General features: G+C 43.3%; 2 protein-coding genes and 2 non-coding genes across 6 annotated transcripts in view; 1 reads left to right on the top strand and 3 right to left on the bottom strand.

Moving 5' to 3' along the window:
- Window positions 1-18801, bottom strand: part of LOC121853239 (serine/arginine repetitive matrix protein 1-like) — a 40105-nt gene extending 21304 nt beyond the window's left edge. For 2 of the 3 annotated variants that reach the window (XM_042347248.1, XM_042347250.1), the window contains exons 1-2: window positions 18619-18786; window positions 854-967 (exon numbers count right to left, since the gene is read on the bottom strand). Coding sequence is in view for 1 of the 3 variants with exons in the window: in XM_042347247.1 (XP_042203181.1) it covers window positions 14187-15500 (1314 nt within the window). In the remaining 2 variants the exon portion in view is untranslated. Of the gene's footprint in view, window positions 1-853; window positions 968-14083; window positions 15529-18618 lie in introns of those variants that run through there. The other variant, XM_042347247.1, reaches the window with a different exon arrangement.
- On the bottom strand, window positions 1482-1553 carry Trnah-gug. The gene has a single exon. It is a non-coding gene; the product is annotated as a tRNA-His (tRNA).
- On the bottom strand, window positions 2459-2530 carry Trnah-gug. Its single transcript has one exon. It is a non-coding gene; the product is annotated as a tRNA-His (tRNA).
- Window positions 9258-13042, top strand: LOC121853241. Its single transcript, XM_042347253.1, has 9 exons — window positions 9258-9295; window positions 9618-9716; window positions 9909-10022; window positions 10279-10395; window positions 11041-11100; window positions 11445-11543; window positions 11698-11811; window positions 12366-12663; window positions 12930-13042. The coding sequence occupies exons 4-9, from the start codon at window positions 10308-10310 to the stop codon at window positions 12967-12969; spliced, it is 699 nt and encodes a 232-aa protein (XP_042203187.1). The 5' UTR covers window positions 9258-9295; window positions 9618-9716; window positions 9909-10022; window positions 10279-10307; the 3' UTR covers window positions 12970-13042.
- Window positions 18802-20847: the final 2046 nt, after the last annotated feature.

The following is a 20847-nucleotide window of genomic DNA, read 5'->3' as shown; positions in this document are numbered from 1 at the left end:
GATTGGTACCCTCCCCTGACAAAACTCTGTCTAACCTCTCGGCTACATGCCCTATCCCAGCCCCAGGAAAACACACCCTAGTCCTACGTTTCCTATCTCTCGCACAAAAAGCCCTATCCATAAACCTCACCTGGCTGTCACCAACTACCACGACCTTACCTGTGGGCAGGGTTTGTACAACTGCCCTTTCCTCTCCTTGATCCATACCGTCCTGCCTCTTCTCTTCCTCTCCAGCTTCCTGCAGCACCTGGTAAGGGTTACTGCACTCCACACCCTGGTCAGCTTTCCTAAGCCTGACCCTAGTCCCCTTGGAGACAACCACTCTCCACGCCTGCTCCTCCTTCGCAGGTGTCCTGCTAGGCAGGACACCTACCTGAAGGAGTTCCGTCCTGAGGGCTTCATTTTCCCCCTTTAGAGTGTCAACCTCACTCCTCAACTGCCCCAGCTGCCTTAACAGCGTGGCAAGGAGGTCGTCCTTCCCCACACTCCCCTCCTCTTCCCCCACGGCACAACGATCCAAAGCGGCCATTTTCCTTGGTCTCTAGCGGGAGCACTATCAGCACGACCTTCTACAAGACCATTACACGGACCTCTGTATAAATTCCAAGACCTCACAGCACTCCACAACACATTACACCACATCACAACACATTACACCACATCACAAGACACATCACAACACTTCTTAACATATCCCAACAGATCACAATATAACACAGGAACATATAATAACAAGATCTATAAAAATAAAATAGCTTAACACATCACAGCACACCACACCGTAACACATCACAGCACACCACACCGTAACACATCACAGCACACCCCAAAGTGCCAAAACAGAGGGCCAAACCTGGAGAGGGAGCCAAGTGTGCCAGTAACCGGAGGGTATGTGACGACAATAGTGGCACCATCTGGCACTCGAGGCATGAACTTGATGCTACGTCCAGCCAGCTATCGTAACTATCTGCAAAAAATCGGATAAGGGTTGAGTACAGATAGAATTACAGGTACAGTACAGGTGTTGGTAATGATGGTAATTAATACAGTAGGTCAGGCCTGTAAGCACTGTTTAGGATATGGTTAATTTTCAAGGGTTATTTTCCTCTGATGTAATGATTTAGAGAGATGGGTATTTATACGTAGACTGATTAGCGTGATGCGTTCACCATATCTACCTGAGGTCACCACGTCAAGGTCATCACACGAGGGTCACTATATCAAGGTAACGCTATACCTAACCTCATCCCCAAAATACTGGTAGGGTGGTTAATTAATCTTCAGGTGAAATAAACTGGGGTGGAGATTCTTCAGGTAACACCCAACACATAACCCCTTCCCCAACACAATCACCCCCCCCTTCCTCAACACACCACCCCTTTGTTTTCCTCAGGTGTCCCAAGTGTCTCAAACCGGTGACGTCACATGCTTACCTGGTGAAACGCTCCTGGAAGAATGAACCTAAAAGTTACGTAATCCTCTGCCGTGACCAGGATTCGAACCTGGGTTATTGCGGCCACAACGCAATGTACTAACCACTATACGATCACGGCCACCTGGACCTGTTGTTGATTTGGACAGGTGATGGCCAGGTGAGTCTGTGTTATTCTCTCCGTTTATGTAAATTAATGTGCTAACCCAACCATATCATATATACTGTTTATCTATATACATTTAGGTAGATGTATATACCGTTTATACTCATTTATTCGTGAAAATAGAAGATATTATTTAAATCAATCTCTGTAGTGCTTCTGTAACTCACACTACACAAAATGGAAAGGGTGCCCAAGAAAGTAGCCTCCGCTCTGTCTCTGGTCACCCTAGTGGAGGATCGGCAACTTTCTATCTGTCTATTCTGCTTCTTGGGTATAATTTCCATTGTGGGGTTAACAGAAAACAGAGAAGGGTGATTACAAGGGGAAACTAACTCACATAATACTTAACCTACACCAAAAGTTGTAATATAATTTGGTTATTATTTTACGTGAAGTGTTATGAAACAGAGGAAGATTAGGTACAACATAAATCGGTTGTGGTTATAAGTGGGTGTTAAATGGTGGTTGTTGTCGGGAGCCAATCATAACACGGTGGTCAAGTCATAACACTGCACAGCAAGACGCCATAACAGGGAACAGTATCTACACAACTCACTGGTTATCACAAACACGTATGGTTACTTTTATTCTTTTTACTCCAATATGAACCTTTATGCTTCGTGGTTCCTGCCAGATATGAATCCCCTAACGAACCACTATCTACTGAACCCGAACCCGTTTTACATATAAGGTCCCTCAAGAATAAAAATAACTTGAGGCAGATTACACACATCAACGCGTGAGGACAACGGCGCTGTAGTCATAACAAACATTACCCCCCAAAAAACAGTGAAGATCTACAAACCATAATATAATTCTTTTTTGTTCTAAAGCGAAAGAAAAAAAAAAACAATCATCTCTGCCGTAACCAGGATTCGAACCTGGGTTATTGCGGCCACAACGCAATGTACTAACCACTATACGATTACGGCCACTGAGATATAGTAAAAGAGAGTGAAATGTAAGATTAAGTTGTAAGCTCAGTGTGGCAATAGTGACGTGTAAACTAAAGGTCAAGTGGTCGATAGTGTGTTTTATCAATACTGAACCGTTGATGGAGGCTGTCATCTTGGTTGAGTCGACTTAATATCTATATTCACTGTTTATATACCTATACTTTCTATATACATCGTTTATATACCTGAACTGTCTATGGAGCAGCTGAAGTTATGAACGATACTCATGACTAAACCAAATAATTACCACAAAAAAGTTAAGTGTATTTACCTTACACTATGACGCGTCTTAAGTAGCAGTGAGTCTCCCTTAAGTAACCCTGACCACGTTTGTACCATAAACTACCTCCTGCAACGTGCGCTATGTTGATCAAAACAGTCGGGGGGGGGAGGGTATGTGCAAGGTGTTGACGGGAACAGCTAGATGCTGCAATCTAACCTCTGGCTCAATACTGTCAACATATCCTTGACTAGTTACTCAGCCCGCGGCCTTGCAACTTGGAACATTGACGGTGAAAGGCTGACTCGAGTGTGGACGAGAGCTCGAGTGTGGACGAGAGCAGCGAGTCAGTAGATCTTTAACAGGTGGAAACGTAAGCCAGGTATAATGACCTGGGCGTGGAGGCATCTCTTCCTACTTCTCTTCCTCCTGCTGGCGGGGTTCCTGCTTCCCTGCTGGAGTCACCCCATGATGGGTAACGCCCCTGAGAGTTTCTGTTAAATCTGTTTTTATTTTCTGTGTGTGTGTGTGTGTGTGTGTGTGTGTGTGTGTGTGGAGATATTTTATTTTAGTGTGTGATATGCCCTACAACCCAACCCCACCCAACCAAAACCCAACCAAAACCCAACCAATATCCACCACGCCACCTTCCCCTCACACCCTCACTCTTATCTCTGGTTTCACCCAACAGTCCGGGATTACCACCCAGTGTGTTATCCGATGTCACAGTGGAATGACAACTGCAACAACTTCGTCTGCTTGTTGTCAGGTTGTCAGGTCGCCCGTACAAGTAACTATTGCTACGGCCACCACAGAATCAGTGAGTTTTTTTTTATCTGTGGCTGTGTCTGTGGCTGTGTTTGTGGCTACGTCCGTCTGTGTTTGTGTGTCTTTGGCTCTGTTTGTTTCTGTGTCTGTGGCTGTGTGTGTGTTGGTAAATTGCAAGACTGTGTACCTATGATTTTACCTGGATTTTTTTATATTAGAATTTATATTAATCATTTATATTCTGTTGTTTATATGTAGACCGTATATGAGAGAGAGAGAGAGAGAGAGAGAGAGAGAGAGTGAGAGAGAGACAAAAATTACCCTAGGATCACACGGTATTTCTTCCTTAATAAATTAATACTTAATTCCTAGGATTTAATGATAACTCTTAAGGTATTTTAAGCAATAAATTCTGGGATTATAGCCAATAGATTAACACACACAAAGGTAGAATAATTCCCAGGTAGTGATAATAATATAGAGATTAACTATAATATCTGTTGCGTGTGCCTTCAGAATACGCTTGTTTTACCAACTCACTGTGGCAAGAGGATGAAAGCTGTAACTGGTGTGGATGTCGGGACAATATCGGAGTGTGTACTAACCTCGACTGTACCAAAGGTGAGTGTATACAGTCAGTCAGTTAGTTCAGTTACAGTTACAGGTAGATACAGGTAGAGTAAATTTCAGTAAGGTAAACCAGAACTAAATAATGTTTCCCCCCCTGTTGTAGATTTTCCACGGCTATGCATTCCAGGGTCTAATTACAACGATACCTGTGGTCGACCGTGTACCTGTAATGAGACAGGTGTACCTAACTGTGAGAATCGCCCGTGTATTCAAGGTAAGTCACTCAAAAAAAAACTCACGTGATATCTTAACTACGAATAGATAATAATTACATATCCAATCAATCTATATCTCTCTATCTCTCTATCTATCTCTCACTATCTCTCTATCTCCACCAGGATTTACAATAGAGAACCAAACCTGCCAGAATTTTACTTACTTCATGAAAGACGAGACCAACTGGTGTCGATGTGAGGAAGGCAGATACACCTGTACAATATTTGTCTGTGAAACTCAGAATTCCACCAATGTCTTTTCACCTGAATTAATACACAAATACAGACATCTACGACCGCGAACACCACAATCACTAGAAAAGGTAACACAATCACTAGAAACAGGACCACAATCACTAGAAACTGGACCACAATCACTAGAAACAGGACCACAATCACTAGAAACAGGACCACAATCACTAGAAACAGGACCACAATCACTAGAAAAGGTAACACAATCACTAGAAACAGGACCACAATCACTAGAAACAGGACTACAATCACTAGAAACAGGATCACAATCACTAGAAACAGGACCACAATCACTAGAAACTGGATCACAATCACTAGAAACTGGACCACAATCACTAGAAACTGGACCACAATCACTAGAACCATTAAACCCACCACAACCACTAGAACCAGGAACACCACAACCACTAGAACCAAGAACACCACAACCACCACTACCACTAGAACTAGGAACACCACAACCACTAGAACCACGACAACCACTAGAACTAGGAACACTACAACCAATAGAACCAGGAGCACTACAACCAAGAACACCACAACCACCACTAGAACCTCCACAACCACTAGAACCACTAGAACCCCCACAACCACTAGAACCACCACAACCACTAGAACCACCACAACCACAACCACTAGAACCACAACCACAGAACCACTAACCACTAGAACCACTAGAACCACCACAACCACTTCCAGAATCAGAACACCACAACCACCACTACCACTAGAACCACGACAACCACTAGAACTAGGAACACTACAACCAATAGAACCACTAGAACCACACAACCACAGAACCCCCCAAACCACTAGAATCAGGAACCCCACAACCACCACTACCAAAGAACCTCACAACCATTAGAACCACCACAACCACTAGAACCACCACAACACAGAATCAGAAACACCACTGCCACTACCACTCAGAACCAGGAACACCACAACCACTAGAACCACTAGAACCAGCAACACCACAACCACTAGAACCACTAGAACCAGCAACACCACAACCACTAGAACCACTAACACCACAAACCACTAGAACCACTAGAACCAGCAACACCACAACCACTAGAACCAGAAACACCACAACCACTAGAACCAGGAACACCAGCCACTAGAACAAATAGAACCAGGAACACCACAACCACTAGAACCAAGAACCAGCAACACCACAAACCACTAGAGCCACTAGAACCAGGAACACCACAACCACTAGAACCACAGAACAACACCACAACCAGCTAGAACCAGCAACACCACAACCACTAGAACCACTAGAACCAGCAACACCACAACCACTAGAACCACTAGAACCAGCAACACCACAACTACTAGAACCACTAGAACCAACAACACCACAAACCACAACCACTAGAACCACCAACACCACAACCACTAGAACCACTAGAACCAGCAACACCACAACCACTAGATCCACTAGAACCAGGAACACCACAACCACTAGAACCACCAACACCACAACCACTAGAACTATCACAACTACTTGAACAACCACAACCACCACAAACCCAAGAATTCACTCTACCACAACCTTTCGGATCACCACAACCACGAGAACTCACACTACCACAACCACCAGAACCAGGAACACCACAACCACTAGAACCAGGAACACCACAACCACTAGAACCACTAGAACCACCACAACCACTAGAACCAATGAGACACACAACCACTAGAACCACTACAACTACTAGAACCAGGAACACTTTCAACCACAGAACCAGAGACATACAGCCACTAGAACCACCACAACCACTAGAACCACTACAACTACTAGAACCAGAACACCACAACCACTAGAACCAGGAACACCACAACCACTGGGAACCAGGAACACCACAGCCACTAGAACCACCCTGACCACTAGTACCACTACAACTACTGGGGAACCAGGAACACCACAACCACTAGAACCAGGAACACCACAACCACTAGAACCAGGGAACACCACAACCACTGGGGCCACCCACAACCACTAGTACCACCCAGCTGCACAGAACCAGGAACACCACAACCACTAGAACCAGGACACACAACCACTAAGAACCAGAACACCACAACCGCTAGAACCAGGGAACACCACAGCCACTGAGACCAGGAACACCCACAGCCATTTCAGAACCACTGAACCACACAACCACAGAACCGCTACAACTACTGAGACAGGAACACCACAACCACTAGAACCAGGGAACACCCACAAACACTGGAGACCAGAGACACCACAACCACTGGAACCACTGAGGCCACTACAACCACTAAGTGCCACTACAACTACTGAGCAGGAACACCCACAACCACTGAGACCAGGGGACACCACAGCCACTAGAACCAGGAACATCCTGTGCATTAGGCAGACACACAACCACTTTGGGAACCAGGAACACCACACACTGGTACCACTACTACAACTCACACTGAACCAGGAACACCACAACCACTAGAACCAGGAATATCCTGGCCAACCACTAGAAGCAGAACTACAACCACTGAGACCAGGAACACTACCCAGCCACTAGAACCACCCTAGAACCAGGAACACCACAACCACTAGAACCAGGAACACTACAACCACTAGAACCACCACAACCACTAGTACCACTACAACTACTAGAACCAGGAACACCACAACCACTAGAACCAGGAACACCACAATCACTAGAACCACTAGACCCACCACAACCACTAGACCCACCACAACCACTAGAACCACCACAACCACTAGAACCAGGAACACCACAACCACTAGAACCAGGAACACTACAACCACTAGAACCACTAGACCCACCACAACCACCACAACCACTAGAACCAGGAACACTACAATCACCAAGACCACCACAATCACAAGAGAATGCAACTTCTGTAGGTAAGTTTGATTCGAATTTTATATTATTTTACTTTTTTTTTTAAATTCCAATGACGTGAGATTGTCCTGCCCTGCACCTAACCTACCTTGCCCTGCACTCCCTTACCCTAACCTACCCTTCCGTACCCTAAACCTACCCTGCCCTGACGTACCCTACCCTGTCTTGACCTGCCCAATTTTATCCTGCCCTGCTCTGCCCTACCCTAACCTACCCTCCCGTACCCTAACCTACCCTTCAGATCGCAAGTGTGTGATTGTTTGAACGTTAACTTACCCTATTTCCCATTTCTTCTACCTATTAATTTTCCCCATTAACTCTTCCCCCTATTAATTTCCTATTAGTTTTATCTATTTTTCTCTCCCCTATTTCTACCCCCATTCAGATTTCAATATTAGTGGGCAAATGTGTTATAGCTGGACCTATTTCATTAAGGATTACTGTAAGTGGTGCTTTTGTGTAAGGGGGAGAGTAATCTGTAACACATACAAGCAAGGTAACCCACTGTAACTCACTGTAACTCATTGTACACTGTGGTATAAATCACTGTAACTCTTATTATTCTTTTATGTATCCCTGTAACTCACTGTAATCTGTATTTGTCCTGTTGTTTCTTAAATATATAATGTGATTATTATTATCATTATTATTATTATTATTATTATTATTATTATTATTATTATTATTATTATTATTATTATTATTATATTATTGTACATATTTCAGACACACAGGTGGAGGGTCAGAAATGTATGGAAGATGCAAATTTCATGAAAGATTCCTGTAACTGGTGCTACTGTAATACTGGTATTGTAGTGTGTACCCAGAAAGTGTGTATCACACCAACAACACCATCACCACCACCATCACCATCACCACCATCATCACCATCATCACCATCACCACCACCACCATCACTATCATCAACACAATCATCACCAACTACACCAACACAACCACAATCATCACCACCATCACCTACACAACCATCGCCACCACCACCATTACAACCACAATCATCACCACCACCACCACCACAATCATCACCACCACCACCAACACCACAATCATCACCACCACCACCAATACAATCATCACCAACAACACCATCACCAACACAATCATCACCACCATCACAATCATCACCACCACCAATACAATCATCACGACCACCACCATCACCAACACAATCATCACCACCACCACCTACACAACCATCACCAACACAATCATCACCACCACCACCACCTACACAAACATCACCACCACTATCACCAACACAATCATCACCACCACCACCTACACAACCATCAAACAGCAACACAATCATCACCACCACCACCAACAAAACCATCACCAACACAACCACAATCATCACCACCATCACCAACACAATCATCACCACCACCACCACCTACACAGCCATCACCAACACCATCACCAACAACACCATCACCAACAAAACAATCACCAACACAACCACAATCATCACCACCACCACCAACACAATCATCATCACCACCACCTACACAACCATTACCAACACCATCACCAACAAAACAATCACCAACACAACCACAATCATCACCACCACCACCAACACAATCATCATCACCACCACCTACACAGCCATCACCAACAACACCATCACCAACAAAACAATCACCAACACAACCACAATCATCACCACCACCACCAACAACATCACCACCACAACCACCATCTGCAACATCACCAACAACCACGCCCACGGCTGTAGGTGAGTCAGATTTATTATTGCCCAGATTTCGAGTTTAAATCTGACATTGTTTTGGCCGATTATTTAGTAAACTTGCCAAACTCTAAGCTATTACATAACCTGTATTTTATATCTAAAATCTGTACTGTTAAAATCGATTAATCTTTTTCTTTTAATTTATACCTAAAATCTGGACTGATTTATCCGATTAATTTCTTCTATTTATACTTAAAATCTGTACCGATATACCCAATTAACATTCATCAACATATCCTTAAACCCGATTAATCTGTTTTAATGTATTTCCTAAAATCTGTGCTGACTGTTTTTCTGTAACTGTTAGCCTGTTACTTTAATGGTGTTACCTGGGACCGTAACGATGACTGTAACTGGTGCGGCTGTAGGAACGGCTTTCTCACCTGTACCGAGTTGGACTGTGAGGGTAAGTCCAAACTGTACTCAAAGTTCCATTAAGTCCAACATTTGACTTTAACTTACAATATTTGAATGATATTTTGAATATTTAAGTCAATCCAAGCTTTAAGTAATAATAGAATCCAAGTTGTATTCTTAAGCGCGTAACTAAATCCAAACTCTCGTAATGGTTAAGTGATTTTCGCCTCTAACTTAACAGATAATAAGATCGTGGATTGTATACCGGGTTCTATTTTCTTCAACAAGTGTTACCAACGCTGCGCTTGCCCAAAGAGTGGGATTAGGGAGTGTCAGCCTGCAACCTGTATCTCTAGTAAGTGTTAACCTGTAGCCTGTATCTCTAGTAAGTGTTAACCTGTAATGGGTGAGTGTTAACCTGTAGCCTGTATCTCTAGTAAGTGTTAACCTGTAATGGGTGAGTGTTAACCTGTAGCCTGTAACTCTAGTGAGTGTTAGATGGACAAATTTATATTGGAAGAAAGATGCATACAGAGAGAGAGAGAGAGAGAGAGAGAGAGAGAGAGAGAGAGAGAGACAGAGACAGAGAGATAATAAGGTTCTCTCGACAGATCTGCCTATCGACGCACAACCTTGTCAGATGGGAACGTTCTTCACCCATGAGAAGGCCTGGTGCAAGTGTACAGAAGAGGGTCTTAAATGTTCAAATTACATCAGTTTGACGGTAGGTAAGTGAATGGAAACTTAATGTATTACTATTATTACAACTATGACGACTACTATTACTACAGCTATTACGATGACTATTACTATGATTATTATTACTATTACTACTGTCAGTATACCTCTTACCATTATTGCCACCATCAATATCCCTCTCACCACTATTACCACCATCACTATCCCTCTCACCACTATTACCACCATCAAGACCCCTCTCACCACTACTACCACCATTAATATCCCTCTCATCACTATCCCTCTCACCACTATTACCACCATCACTATCCCTCTCACCACTATTACCACCATCACTATCCCTCTCATCACTATTACCACCATCAACACCCCTCTCACCACTACTACCACCACCAAGACCCCTCTCACCACTACTACCACCATCAATATCCCTCTCATCACTATTACCACCATCAACACCCCTCTCACCACTACTACCACCATTAATAACCCTCTCATCACTATTACCACCATCAATATCCCTCTCACCACTACTATTACTACTGCTACCACCATCATTATCCCTCTCACCACTACTACCACTACCACTACTACCACTACCACTACTACCACAGTATTTGTTTATGTCAAAGACTGTAAACAAACTGGAAACATAAATAACACACTATTTCCAGAATCCAGGAAATCACGGGACCTCTCTAGTGCACCTACCCCGAGTCCTGGAAATTTCAATAGTAAGTTCTTGTGATTTTCTTCCTTTTTAAAACAATAACAAATAAATAACCTTGAAATAAACGTAAGTTCTTGTGATTTTCTTCCTTTTTAAAACAATAACAAATAAATAACCTTGAAATAAACGTAAGTTCTTGTGATTTTCTACCTTTTTACAACAATAACAAATAAATAACCTTGAAATAAATGTAAGTTCTTGTGATTTTCTTCCTTTTTACAACAATAACAAATAAATAACCTAAATATAACTTAATATTTTTACCCATTTAACAAGTGATATATTAATAACTATGTATACAGGTTATACATAAAAGGTATATACATTACATTGGTGTATTCATTCCAGGAGACTGTATTGGACCTGAGTTATGGAGGGAAGGAAGTTGTAATTGGTGTGGCTGTAGGAGAGAACGTAAGGTGTGCACGGATTTAATCAACTGTACAGGTAAGTTAATGTATTTTGTGGTGTATTATCCTGTATTGATGTATTCTGTAACGCTGTTGTATTATTTGAATTATTGTATCTTGATTGTTTCTCTATCTCTCTCTCTCTCTCTCTCTCTATCTCTCTATCTCTCTCTATCTCTCTATCTCCCCAGACACGGAGGTTGTAGTGTGTATACCTGAGTCCGTTTATCTTAATCACTGTGGCCGGAAGTGCACCTGTAGTTCCCAGGGCCGGTTTGTGTGTGACCCAGACCGGTGTAGAGCAGGTAAGGTGTGTGTGTGTGTGTGTGTGTGTGTGTGTGTATGTGTGTGTGTGTGTGTGTGTGCGTGTGTGTGTGTGTATGTGCGTGTGTGTGAGAGTTAACACAAATAAACGTCACCAAACACTCAGTACTCACGACAGATAGTTTGGTGATGAGAGGAGAGTCACTGAGGTCACCACACACTGAGGACACCACACACTGAGGACACCACACACTGAGGACACCACACACTGAGGACACCACACACTGGGGTCACCACACACTGAGGTCACCACACACTAGACTGAGCCCTGATGACTGTGGTCCGGGTAATTATGTCCGTCAAACTACAGGTTCACGGCACCAGTGTCCTGATTGGTTGAAAAGCATTGTTGGTGTGGCCTTGTAAACGACTGTCATTGGCTGATTGGCTCCTACAGTAGTTTAGGCCTGAGGACAGACAGCCAGCCAGACGTAAGAGATGGAATCTATGTATGTATGTATGTATGTATGTATATATGTATGTATGTATGTATGTATGTATGTATGTATTAATTACACGCTTCACCCTCCAACAGAGACAGAGGTGGAAGGTCAGGTGTGTGATCATGTATACCTCCTGTTAGATGAGTGTAATTGGTGTATGTGTGTTAATGGGCGAATTACCTGTACCCACGACACATGTGTAACCACCAACCACTCCAATTACCACAATCAGCCGGCTTTTAGTACCACCAACCACCCCAACTACGGCTATACGTCGGATCTTACTACCACCAACCACTCCAACTACCACAATCAGCCTGCCTTAACCACCACCAACCACCCCAACTACCACAATTCACCGGCCTTAACCACCACCAACCAGAGCACCAGGTCAGTATTTCTTCAGTATTTAATATTGACATTAAAAATCGTAAGAGAATTTGTTCCTATTGTAAAGTAATTCTAACGTCTATTATTGATGCTATTTTATACTAGTTAATTCTCTTTCAAGCTATTTATCTTTTTAGCTATTAAGGTGTGAATTATTTGGTCTATTAAATCTCTGTCTGTCTGTCTGTCTGCCTGTCTGTCTGTCTGTCTGTTTATCTGTCTGTCTGTCAATTATTTATTTATTTTTTCTACATATTTATTTTCAGGCTAGAGGTGAACACGAGACAGGATGATGACGAACCATAGAACTACTAACACCACCACCACTATCACCATCACCACCACTACAACCACCACCTGTCACCACTACAACCACCACCACTACAACAACAACCACCACCACCACTACAACCACCACCACCACCACCTCCACCTCTGTCACCACTACAACCACCACCACTACAACAACAACCACCACCACCACCACTACAACAACTGCCACCACCACTACCACCACCACCAGTCCACCACCACCACCACTACAACCACCACCACCACCACTACCACTACAACCACCACCACCACTACAACAACCACCACCACAACAACAACCACCACCACCACTACAACAACTGCCACCACCACCTCCACCTCTGTCACCACTACAACCACCACCACTACAACAACAACCACCACCACCACTACAACAACTGCCACCACCACTACACCAGTCCACCACCACCACCACTACAACCACCACCATCACCACCACTACAACCACCACCTGTCACCACTACAACCACCACCACTACAACAACAACCACCACCACCACTACAACCACCACCACCACCACTACAACCACCACCTCCACCTCTGTCACCACTACAACCACCACCACTACAACAACAACCACCACCACCACTACAACAACTGCCACCACCACTACCACTACAACTACCACCAGTCCACCACCACTACAACCACCACCACCACCACTACCACTACAACCACCACCACCACTACCACTACAACCACCACCACTGTCTCCTCTCCTGACCTGACGGATCATGTATTACCCCCATGTTGTCGTGTTTCTTAACTGGGAATAAAAGTTTACATTATCTGTTAACAAGAGAGTCTTAGCTACGTTTTGACGCCATTTTGAAAGTTGTGGTTTGAGTAAAAATTATCTGTTTATTCGTAGAGTTTTTGTCATTGTCCTCCTTATAATGATTTTGTTTTTATTAAGTTATAATAGAAAATGGACTTCAATATTAGGTTAGGTTAGGTTAGGTTCGGTTAGATTAAGTTAAGTTAAAATAGATCTGGTTAAGTTAAATACCCGGTCTAAGAGCTAATGAAACACTGAAATCTGACCCAAAACTTGAATAAAAACGGAAAAAAATAATACCCACAGGATTTTCTTTTATTTTTTATTACAAGTATTAGACGAAAGACAGGTTAATGGAGAGATATAAACAAGATGGATGACTTGCAGGAGCGACACAGAACACATGGTTAGTTATATACACACAAGCTCACATGAACATATCTTCGACCTTATCATATAGACTATGGTAAGAAGTATGGTCGTGATGCCACACAGCCACGAACCAACGAGCCCCGTCACGATTTTCTCGAAGGTCCGGAGGTTGTCTAGCATGTAGGCCTGGTCTCGGTCGTCGTAGTTCTGGTTACAGGTGTGGATGTACTCGTTCCAGGAGAGGTTTAGGTCGAAGGAGATACAGGTGTGTCTGAACCCCTCCGTCAGGGTGATGGCAACGGCTAAGGCGATCACGGTCTCGAGGGTGACGATGGCCAAGACGACGAGGGTGTAGAGGCGAGTGAAGGCGAACGATGGTGGTTCTCCTTTGGTGCGCCAAGAGTGAAGTAGACCAAGATGGAACAACAGCAGCGTCACCGACAGCGCCAGCACCATGATAGGTAAGAACGCCGTCGTGTTACAGGGAGTCATGTCCGGGTTGCCCCATCCCCAATGGCTACTGAGGGTCGGGGGCGTGTCGACGAATAGCGGACACATCTTACGGTAAGTCTCCCACCGCGTAGTGACCATGGCCATGGGTATAATCACCGTGAGGGCCGACCCGGCAGCGATGATGTGTAGGATGATGCTGAACACCTCCAGGCGGGCAGTGGTCTTCTCCTCCTCCAGCTTGGCTGCCTCAGAGGGATGTAACTGCCCCGGTTTGTGTTGTTGTCCCCGGGTGTACCCCTGGCGGTGCTGCTTCACTGGTGACCTGCTACTGACCTGCTGCCCGACACCTGTAGCAGTCTGTGTCGGTAACAGTTCCTGGCTCGCCTGTTTATCATTCTGACGAGGTGTTTGGTCACGATTATCACGTTTGTTCTGGCGCTGTGGTGATTGGCTGGGGCTGTTACCTTTGCGTTGGCGTCGTGGTGATTGGTTGGGGCTGTTACGTCTATTGTCTTGTCGACGAGGTGATTGGTCACGATTATCGCGTCTCTTCTGGCGCTGTGGTGATTGGCTGGGGCTGTTACCTCTGTGATGACGTAGTGGTGACCGGTCCCTCCCTGGCCGCCTCGACCTGGGGGACGGAGTGCGAGGTGGGCGGCGCTGGTCAGCAGGTGAGTGGCGAAGATCAGCTAGTGGGAGGTCTGAATCAACTAGTGGGAGGCGGGAATCATCTGGTGAGTCCCATTGATCACGAGGAGGCAGAGTTCTGTTCAGTGGCTCATCCAAATAGTGAGGTGGAGGAGCTACGTCCCTCCCTTGTTCACCTCCTCCTCTCCACCAACCTACGTCATACTGCTCCTCCTCCTCCTCCTGCCCCTCTGACCAACCCCGCACCTCCATCCTCACAACACCTCCCGCTTGTTAAACCCTGAAATAAAATCACAACCATAAATACCATGAACTAATAACAATGTCATTTAAGCTTTACCAGACAACAACAACAAATATATACAGTGAATCTTAAGTGAAAAACGTACATAACAACGACAATAACAACAAATAAACCGTAAGTGAAAACATACATAGAATTCTATACTTAAAGTCCATAGTTATTCAAGTACAGTTATACATGGAATTGAGTGTGAACATAAGGGATTCGATTCTCTTATTTGCTATTGAAGCCTATTAAAAGGAATCGGATCCTTTAAATGTGCTGTTGTTTAAGCTTATAGTCAAATATTCCGTTATTGTTTTAATATAGCATACAGTGAAGCCTCCATATAAGGGATTGTACTCTCCTATATAGTCCGTTAAAGAGAGGTTTTTATCTTACGAACCTCGATATAACGTACTATGATCTCACACATAGTCCGTTAATTGGGGGTTAGTGTCTGTGTCTGTATCTATGTCTGTGTCTGTGTCTGTGTCTGTGTCTATGTCTGTGTCTATGTCTGTGTCTATGGCTGTGTCTGTATCTATAACTATGTCTGTGTCTATGGCTGTGTCTATGGCTATGTCTGTGTCTATGGCTGTGTCTGTGTCTATGGCTGTGTCTGTGTCTATGGCTGTGTCTGTGTCTATGGCTGTGTCTGTGTCTATAACTATGTCTGTGTCTATGGCTGTCTGTGTCTATGGCTGTCTGTGTCTATGGCTGTGTGTCTATGGCTGTGTCTGTGTCTATGGCTGTGTCTATAACTATGTCTGTGTCATGTCTGTGTCTGTGTCTATGTCTGTGTCTATGGCTGTGTCTGTGTCTATAACTATGTCTGTGTCTATGTCTGTGTCTATGGCTGTGTCTGTGTCTATGGCTGTGTCTGTGCTATGTCTGTCTATGTCTGTGTCTATGGCTGTGTCGTATGGCTGTGTCTGTGTCTGGCTGTGTCTGTGGCTGTGCCTGTGTCTATGGCTGTGTCTATAACTATGTCTGTGTCTATGTCTGTGTCTGTCTATGTCTCTGTCATGGCTGTGTCTGTGTCTATGGCTGTGTCTATAACTATGTCGTGTCTATGTCTGTGTCTGTGTCTATGTCTGTGTCTATGGCTGTGTCTGTGTCTATGGCTGTGTCTGTGTCTATGTCTGTGTCTGTGTCTATGGCTGTGTCTGTGTCTATAACTATGTCTGTGTCTATGGCTGTGTCTATGGCTATGTCTGTGTCTATGTCTGTGTCTATGGCTGTGTCTGTGTCTATGGCTGTGTCTGTGTCTATGGCTGTGTCTGTGTCTATGGCTGTGTCTGTGTCTATGTCTGTGTCTGTGTCTATGGCTGTGTCTGTGTCTATAACTATGTCTGTTTGTGTGTGTCTGACTGTATCTATGTCTGTGTCTGTATTTATGTCTGTATCTATGGCTGTATCTGTATGTGTTTCTATGTATACCTGTGTCTGTATGTCTGTATGTCTTTCTGTGACCTTATCTGTTGGGGCATCAAAGGTGACATCCTTAAATGGATTAGGGCGTGGTTACAGGACAGGAAACAGCGAGTGAGCATAAACGGCACTAAGTCCCATTGGAGCAACGTCACAAGTGGAGTTCCCCAAGGCTCAGTACTTGGACCATTATTATTTATTATATACATAAACGACATAGATATCGGCATAGACAGCAACATAAGTAAATTTGCTGATGACACTAAAATAGGACGTGTTATCAAATCTGACGAGGACTCGGCAAAACTACAGGAAGATCTAAACAAATTTTTCGAATGGTCTGAAAAATGGCAGATGAAATTCAACATGGACAAATGTAAAGTACTCAGTATAGGAGATGTAAACAGGGAAACCAGATACCAGATGAACAACGATGCCATAGAGAAATCCGACTGCGAGAGAGATTTAGGAGTAATGATAAGTAGGAACCTTAAGCCAAGTAAACAATGTGTTTTTGCTCGTAACAAGGCTAATAAAGTACTTGGGTTCATACAAAGGAGTGTTAGTTACAAGACTAGAGAGGTCATCCTAAAACTGTATCTTGCTCTTGTGAGACCACACCTGGATTACGCAGTTCAGTTCTGGTCACCGTATTACAGAATGGATATAGAATCCTTGGAAAGAATTCAGAGGAGAATGACAAGACTAATCCCGGGCATTAGGAACCTTGAGTATAGAGACAGGTTAAAGCATCTTAATTTGCACTCCCTCGAGAGACGTAGAGCGAGGGGCGACCTGATAGAGGTGTATAAGTGGAAGGCAGGGCTAAACAAAGGGGACATTACAAAGGTACTCAAACTATCCAACCAGGAGCGAACTCGTAACAATGGTTATAAATTAGACAAATTTAGATTTAGGCGTGAAATATGTAAACACTGGTTTGGAAACAGAGTAGTGGATAAATGGAACAAGTTACCAAATATCATCATTAACTCGAATAAGCTGAATTGCTTCAAACATAGGTTGGATGCTTATATGAGCAATAGGGGTTGGGTGTAAACGGGACTGCCCAGTATGGGCCAATAGGCCCGCTGCAGTTTCCTCCATTCTTATGTTCTTATGTTCTTATGTATGTATGTATGTATGTATGTATGTATGTACGCATGTATGTATGTATGTATGTATGTATGTATGTATGTATGTCAGTATGTCTACATAACTAACATAACCGAACAAGATAACCACATTCCGGATATTCTCACTATGTAATATAACCAGTGTGATATCAGGAGCATCCGGGAATGATAGCGTTAGTTATTCAATTATTACGTCATTATAGAACCTGTAGTATAATCTGTATAACTGTAGAGGGAAGGATTATAAGTGTAGAGTGATTATATACATATACATACATTATACATAGTTAAGAATATATGTGTATAATTATGTATAGAATATTGGTGAAAACGGCAAAGGTAAGATTACATACATACATACATACATACATACATACATACATACATACATACATACATACATGCATACATACATACATACATACATACCCCAACAACAAACAAACAAACAACATGGCGTATTAGTCCTAAGATCACACACACACACACACACACACACACCTGTTAATTAGCTTACCTGTGGCCGCTGTAGTGTCTCCAACCCCTCCTTAGTGTACTTAAACCTCGATAAGTGAAGACTGTAGGAATATTTCTAAGTGTTTTGACGTGTTATTGTCCTCTTAAGTGTCACTATAACATCCTGAGGGAGGCGACGAAGGTATAAACTGACATAAACTGACTCGCGTTACGATTTACCTGTAGGGGGTGACGTGTTTGATGCGGTTTCCAGTTAGTAAATATTAGATCGCTTATAAACACATCTATAGAAGCATCAGTAGCTCATAGAATCTAGTGAGGATTAATAACTTATTGATAAAATACAGTAGAATATAAAACTAATATTGATATTAACTAAATCATCTTGAAATATTGTTGTAGTTGTGAAAATTAGCAACTTGTTATCAGCCAGGTTAATCTTATCTGTTTTGCCTCTCAGATAACACCCAATAAAGCTTTCAAATTTACGTGTATTCTCCTTTTCAATTTATAATTATTTAAAAAAATCAACTACACTAAATTAAATTACCCCAAAACTACTTAAAATGTTGTTCTTTAATATTCAAAACGATAATTATTTGGTGTTTGTATGGCTGTCTGGGTTGGGAGGAGAAAGGAGAGAGTTGTGTGTTATTTATCTAAGTCTACCTAATATTACTATCATAGAAAACGGAAAGAGATAAAATATTGATTTTTTACCCCGATAATAATGACGATGAGAATAATAACAATAATAATAACAATAATAATAATAATAATAATAATAATAATAATAACCAGACGTACATTCGTTCTACAATGCATAATGAAAGTGATAATGACCCAGAGAGAGAGAGAGAATTATTATTATTATTATTATTTGCTTAACACGTAGGCGTTACACTTAGGCACACAAATTAAACCTGAATAAAATTAACCATTAGGGAACAATACCATGCAAAGTTCACATTAACCAAATGAACTTAACCATTAAAAAGCATTTGCCATGAGGGGGAAAAAAGTTAAAATACCCAGAAGTGAAATTTGCAATCAGAATTACATGTCTCGTTCCGAAGTTTCGAATCCTCGTACCCGTGTTATATGACCCCATGACCCCAATAACTGCACACTGACCCTTTAGAGAGAGAGAGAGAGAGAGAGAGAGAGAGAGAGAGAGAGAGATTCTGGCGTCTCATCTCCCATTACTACTACTACTACTACTACTACTACTACTTTTTTTTACTACTACTACTACTTTTTTTTTTTTTTATGGCCTCCAGGCTCCCCCAATAGCCACACCTTCGCCACCATTTATTTACCTTAATATTAAATATTCTAATACATAAGAAGCTATCCTATCTGTGTTAAATTAGTTGAGCCGCAGATCTATGCCGCATTCAGTGACTGTAGCCTCATAGTCAATATCTGCAGCAGTTGTCGGAGTAGGGGCGGAAGCTCTCGTTCCCCTGAGGCAGAGCAAAGCTGACCGAAGGAGAGAGAAGGACAGTCGACATGTCATCCAGGCTGTAACATAACTTCTGGGCTGCTGCTTCTGTTCGGAGATCAGCTCCGCGAGTCTGGCGTAGAAACATCTTGCACTTGGGCCCATCCCACCCGAGGTTGTGAACACTAGAGGAGTGAAGCTGCCTTGATCAACATTTTGTATTCTCTCCCCGTATGCCCTTCTCTTGTCGTTCTCATTCCTCCTATGCGCAGCATCGAGAGCTAGGTTACGGTGACAAACGGCCATGGGATCAAAAATCCTGATGTCGAAGAAAGCTCGCTGTCCCCGCGTCCAGAATCCTCGAGCACTGACGTCCACACAGGCTTCGTTAGAAGTGTTTGAAGTCCTATGTTGGAAAATCTCGCCATCCAGTGGAAGGAGGGTCGGTTCTACCATGACGTCCCGGCAGATTTCCTTCAACATATTTGCTGTGAGATCCCTTACCTCGTCATGCCTCATGCATATGAAGCCCCCCTTCTTGCAGACCATGGCGTGATCGCCATCATAGGGAGAGCCACACACGCATTGGGAGGGCAAACCGTCTACTGGCCGAGCAGAAAGAACACTTCTTGCACTTCCACCAAGACTGGGAGGGATGGGACTAACTAATCCAGAGGAGATTGCTGACTCTGAACATCAAAATTCACTTAAGATCACGGCAGCCCTCACTGACCAGATAATAGCCCAGAATGCAACAGGGGAAGTGGACACCAGCGAAGTTAATAAGATCCGTAGGTCCATTACAACAGATCGGCAGCACTGCCA

The sequence above is a fragment of the Homarus americanus genome, unplaced genomic scaffold (genome assembly GCF_018991925.1).
Source record: "Homarus americanus isolate GMGI-L3 unplaced genomic scaffold, GMGI_Hamer_2.0 scaffold18203, whole genome shotgun sequence".
Classification (NCBI taxonomy): domain Eukaryota; kingdom Metazoa; phylum Arthropoda; class Malacostraca; order Decapoda; family Nephropidae; genus Homarus; species Homarus americanus.
The sequence above is the reverse complement of the archived record's forward strand: the minus strand, read 5'-3'. Positions and strand labels throughout refer to the sequence as shown.

What these genes read in the sequence shown, in the direction of transcription:
- LOC121853241 (XM_042347253.1), top strand. Translation starts at nt 10,308, where the DNA reads ATGGGAACGTTCTTCACCCATGAGAAGGCCTGGTGCAAGTGTACAGAA. An exon ending in TTACATCAGTTTGACGGTAG is followed by an intron (nt 10,396 to 11,040) that starts GTAAGTGAATGG and finishes CACTATTTCCAG; the next exon opens with AATCCAGGAAATCACGGGAC. An exon ending in GGATTTAATCAACTGTACAG is followed by an intron (nt 11,544 to 11,697) that starts GTAAGTTAATGT and finishes CTATCTCCCCAG; the next exon opens with ACACGGAGGTTGTAGTGTGT.